This window comes from Cicer arietinum, chromosome 4, assembly GCF_000331145.2.
Source record: "Cicer arietinum cultivar CDC Frontier isolate Library 1 chromosome 4, Cicar.CDCFrontier_v2.0, whole genome shotgun sequence".
In the NCBI taxonomy this organism is placed as follows: Eukaryota; Viridiplantae; Streptophyta; class Magnoliopsida; order Fabales; family Fabaceae; genus Cicer; species Cicer arietinum.
In genome coordinates, this window is record NC_021163.2 from 1,371,656 (window position 1) to 1,377,742 (window position 6,087).

Below are 6,087 nucleotides of genomic sequence, written 5' to 3' on the forward strand. Positions count from 1 at the left end.
TTCTGCGGTTCCTGGCGGACCATCAAGAATTTTAATTCGAGCCCTGGTCTCTTCAGTAATTTTCTTAATAAACTCGCCTTTACGTCCTATGATACTGCCAACCTTCGGCGCAGGAACCAACATCCTGAAAACATTCTCTCCAGGCCAACCAGGCCACTTCTTTATTTCACTTACTTTTGAATCTCCTCCAGGACCCTGCTTTTCTGGAGAGCCAAAATTCTCAGTCACGTCTTCTCCATTAGGTTGTTCCTCAATATGCTCTTGCGGAAGAGCATCGTTAATTTCAGGAAAATTTTCCAAATCATTATCATCAAACTGATTTTCGATTTCAGGAGGATTGGCATCTTCGTCACCCAAACTTCCCACCTGCTCATCATCATCATCGTCATCATCATTATCATCATTATCATCAACATCATCATCATCGTGCACTTGAGGAAACCCAGAGTCATCAATCACATCTCCTTCATCGTGTTCATCAGAATGGATTTGCGGAAATTCCATATTCTCAGGCACATAGCCAACATCTTCAACTTCAAAATGTTCCCCAGACATAGCTGTTGCCAAAAAACCTATCATATCAAAACAACAAGTCATCAATATCATTCTCAACAGAAACTAAAACTAGAATCAGAATCTGAAAATAATCTTAAAACAGTTTAAAATGAGAAGCTTTTTTAAAAATCTCTAAACTCAAAATTACATATTTTAAAATCCGTAACAAATGACCCAAAAACACACACAAAAGAAAACCAACAATGCAACAATCATGAGGAGTAGTAAACAGCATGATTAGTATTTCAATATATTCATACGAACCCTAAACTATTGAATGACAAAATTACATATTTTAAAATCCGTACCAGAAGACCCTAAAACACACACAAAAGAAAACCAACAATGGAACAATCATGATGAGTAGTAAACGGCATGAATAGTATTTCAATATATTCAAAAGAACCCTAAAATTAAAAATACAAAGTAACTAACTGCCAATGTCTTGAAATCATATTGAACTAAGCAACTGACGCATAAAATAAATAGCAAAACCAATCATCAAAAAATACATAAACAAATCCAAGAATTATCAACAACAGAACAAAGAAGGGAAAAATGAGTTAGTGAAAAGAGCGAATGATGAAACTGACAATAGAAAAAGCGAAAAAAAAGAGAAGAATGTGGAAAGTGAAGAAGAGAGTGAGAGAATTTACTGTGATTGTGGAAGATTCAGAAAAAGCGGGGGCGATTGGATTGGGAGAAGAGAGGAGAGGGTTGTGTGTGCGGTGGTGAATTTAGGTTTTTGCTAAGGACGAGTGAGAGAGAGACAAAAAGGCAACACAATTGAGATTTTGTGAATTGGGCGAACTAAAAAATAGTGATGGTACTCTTATTTTTTATTTTTTTTATAGGTACAGTTGTTAATAATATTTCAATTTTTTTATTTAGTCAATTTAAATTTAAGAAAATAAGCATTAGTAAAATTACATTTATAGGTACAGTTGTTGTTAGTGATTATTTTTCTTATATTGATAGTTGATATTTAAATAAAATAAGATAAATATTTATAATTGATGTATGAAAAAATACAGGACATATATTTATCTGTGATAAATATAAAAAATCATAGACAAATATCTATCACTGATACATAAAAAAAAACAAGAGACAAATATTTAAAAAAAAACTGAATAAATATTTGTTATTGATAAATATTAAAAAATTATGAGACAATTATTTACTACTGATGCATAAAAAACACAAAACAAATATTTATCACTGATAAACATTAAAAACAAATAACAATATTTCTTATTGATATATATAAAAATACGAGATAAATATTTATCAATTATAAATATAATAAACATATAAAATAATTTATATATATATATATATATATATATATATATATATATATTAAGTTTAATCGAAATCCTTATATATATCAAATAATATATATATATATATATATATTAATTTAGGATATGGAAAACTATACATTTAATTAAATTGAAGGCTATGAAATTAATTACTTATACTTTGGCGATTTAGAAAATGTAACGATGTATAAGTATTTGATTGAAATTCAACATAGGTTCATTGAATTAAATTCATTATCTCACATTATCTTAAAACAATTCGTTCATTTTTTACTTTAATAGTGAACTCAACATAAATTCATTAAATAAGACTCACTAACGATAATAAATTCATTATTATTAATAAAATAAATATAATACTATGTTTTTAGAAGAAAAAAAATGTATAATAGTAATATGTATAAACGGGAGGAAAGAAGAAAAAAATTGTAGAGAATAAAAGAGTTGGGTGATATCAATTTACGTATATAACAATGAATACATAGTGTATAAAAAGTTGTGTTTGTTTTTTTATAGTTATATTTTTTTTTTAATAGTATAGTTATTTTTTTTGTAAGGTAAGACTACTATTTTTTCTTCTTATATTAATAATTTATTGTCATTTGTATCTTTTAAATATTTGACAATAGTTAAAATATGGAAGATTAATATTGAGTTTTTGAAAAATATTTATTTTCTTATATTTTGATAGTTGATGCCTGTCAATAATTAGAAATCGGCTACATGCATTAATATATTAAAGCCAAACAATCAATAAATCATTGCATCTTTTTTTAGTTATGAGTTTTCAAAATTGTTGAATCTAATTTTTCGTGCTTTTCAAATATATTTTTCATTTTAAAAACATAATACATTCCTGAATTTGTTAACTTGACACCAGTTTGAAACTCCTCACAATTAAGTAAGTATGATTATTAGTTATATCTTTGAGTACAACTAGTAGCGAATCCAAAGATTAAAATTGAGGGTCTTAACCAAAAATTTAATATTTATATATAAATAAAAAGTTACGATAGTTTCATAAATATATAAATATGTGATGTGCGACTATTATAATTTTAAATGTATTGATATTAAATACATCATTAAATTCTATTTTTATTAATATTTGTATGAATTAAATTAATTAATAAAAGATACATTTGAGAACTAAACTAATTAATTAAAAAAATATATTTATAGATTAAAATGATTAAAAATATATATTCAGATATATTTTTATGTAAAAATTATTTAATAAATTTATCATAATTTCATATAATAATTGATTATATATAAGTTGGAGACTGTGGTACTTGTAATAGTTGAACAATTTATGTCAATGTAATACAATATGTTGTAAATATAATGTTAGTTTTTTGTTTCGGTTCAGTGAATCGTTTCAATTATGTTATAAAGTTTTTATCAATTAGTCATTTTCTACAATTTGATCCAAAGTTTTAATGTACGATATTCTCTCTTTTTATCAAATTGTCATATTCATAAAAAGAAATTGAAATATATTAATGACGACTAAAATGATATAACAAAATTTACTTAAATGACCGTAATTATTACATAAATTATATTTTTAAATTCGACATGTTGAACCTTCAACTAATGCATTTATCGAAATTTATATGCATGTTTCAATAACAATTATCGTATAATTTCCGTGAAACAATGAATGAGATACTTTGTTGTCATTTGAACATCCCTCGGTAAACAAATCAACATTAATTCCTTTAGTATCAGTCAAATGTACCCATCCATAAATAGTAATAATTGATAAATATTTTTGAGTCAGAAACTATAAATGTAATTGATAAATATTCCTTTAGTATCAGTCAATTTAACAACAAGAAAGTAGAGTAAATATAAAAAAAAATTAATAAATTCCACTTGAGTATATCCTTTAACAACTAATCAGGCTTGTATCTTTGGAATTATATTTGATTTTGTAAACCATCTACATGCTATGAGTTTCTTACCTTGAGGAAGAGAGGTAATACATCAAGTATTGTTTTGATGTAAAATGTTAAGCATAAATATATTTATAAGATAAAACAGAGGAAATAGAATATTAGACATGATTATGATGTAAAATGTTTTGAAAAACATTGTTGCATTGATAATCTGTAGGATAAATAGAGGCTTAGTAACCCTATTAGATTTGCAAACACTTTTTAAATAAGTAACATAACAAGAAGTAGAAACAAAATGGTTATCAAGATTATTTGAAGGTAAATTGTCAAGACAAAAAGACACAAATGAGAATCATCATGTTCTTCATGTATGTTAGAATTATGCATAGGAATGTTAACAGCCTTAGAATGGAATAGTTTCATAAAAATAACATTCATGGAAGCAAAAGAAGAATGAGATTCAAAATCAAATAAAAGATATCCTTTAATACTATGTTTTTATCTCTAGAACAAACATTTTCTAGCTCCAGAATATAATTTATCTCTATATATGCTGAATCATGCGACCAATAAAAGATAAACAATCAAACTCCATTAAATCAAGAAAAGTAGGAAATAAATTCTGGAACAAATCAAAAGGGAAGGGAGTTTTATTATGTTAAACACAAGTAGGCAATCTATCAATTAAAAAAGTGGCATGACACATAGCATAACACTAAAAACATTTAGGTAAATGAGATTGATAGAGTAAAGATCTTGTTACATTTAATAAACGACTATGTTTGCATTCAATAATGAAATTTGGTTGAGGTGTTTTAACACAAAATATTTGATGCAATATCATAAAAATAGAATAAAATCTAGACATATTGAATTCCAAAACATGATCATTCCTAATAGTTTTAATTTTAGCGGAAAACTAATTTGTCACAAATTTGATAAACTTTTCTATACAAAGTCTCGTGTCAGATTTATTTTTCGTTTGGTGAATCTTTCTTCAAGATCCATCCATTGTTCATGAAGAGAGTGAATGCAAATGGTACTTTGATAGATATGGTTATAATTATCTATAAAAGATATGAATATGATTATAGACAAAATTTGTAAGTGAATAATGGAATCCAAAGAGTTAAAATTAAGGATGTCAATCAGACAGGGAGAGGACGGTCTGAGTTCATCGTCCTCAACACTCAAAATACTCTCAAATTCATCCTCATTTTGTCTTTCGAGACGATTTTTAATAATGTCTCTATCTCTGCAGACCCCGTAATTCATGCAAAGATCAATCATCATATTGTTATTTTTTTTTTTATAGAAAAGTCAAAACTTATTAAACAATAGGCATACGTTATGGCTAAAAGGATACAAAAGATAGTCATTGCAACACTCCTATTAGAGCATAAAAGCATACAAGCCAAACCAACAATAACAAAAACTACTACATCACTAGCAATCACAAGATGCATTAAACCAGTGTTCTCCACAACTCCACGGTTTAAGCAACAAACATAAATAACAGAACAAGTTATATAACCTGTCACACATAGAAGCAACCAACAGAAAAGTTGATGACAAGTTTTAGGCAGAGGTTTTGTTAGAGAATTGACAAGTTGATCGGTGGTGCTAAGTGCTAACACATTGAACTTTGAGTTCTCCTTGTTATGCTAGATCTCAAACACAGTTCTTTAGCCATAAAAGTTCATTGTCCATCACACATAAAATTTGACTCTAAATATTTTTTATTTTGACCAATAATTATTATAACTAGAATTTAAACTCGAATTCTTCTGAATAATTTGTATTTAATTTGAGTCCTTTAATCATTTGAATTTAATTTCATCGATCATTAATATGTTCAATACAATGTAGTACATCAATCATCAACTTTCAACTCAATATAATTATTTCATAATGTATCGTTTCTTTGCTTCCATATGCTCCAAAAATTCGTAATAAACTTAGATATTTCAGACTCGAAAAGCTGTCTTAAAATCTTAAAAAATAGTATTTGAAACTCAAGTTGTATGCAAGGAGACAACCTGTTGTACTATGTGAAAAACTACACATCTTCTAAACATTATATAGAAACTACATCTCCATCATTGCAAAGAATTGGAAACTACATCTCCATCATCTAACAAGATATCTTCTACAAATATGTTAAATTAAATTTTTAACTTTTAGAGTCTATATGCAACTTAGTTTTTGGAGGATTTCGAAGGTTTAAGTTTATATTTTAATGTTTAAAAAAAATTAAAAGAACAACATCAAAGTGTATATTCATTTATCATTTTTGTTCTTTC

General features: G+C 26.6%; 1 protein-coding gene across 1 annotated transcript in view; it reads right to left on the reverse strand.

Annotated features, from left to right (window-relative positions):
- The window catches only part of LOC101509502 (flowering locus K homology domain-like), a 5,854-nt gene extending 4,485 nt beyond the window's left edge, over window positions 1-1,369 (reverse strand). The window contains exons 1-2 of the mRNA XM_073367037.1: window positions 1,212-1,369; window positions 1-572 (exon numbers count right to left, since the gene is read on the reverse strand). The exon at window positions 1-572 is cut by the window's left edge and continues 21 nt beyond it. Of these exons, the coding sequence (XP_073223138.1) occupies window positions 1-555 (555 nt within the window). The 5' untranslated portion in view covers window positions 556-572; window positions 1,212-1,369. The remainder of the gene's footprint in view (window positions 573-1,211) is intronic.
- Window positions 1,370-6,087: the final 4,718 nt, after the last annotated feature.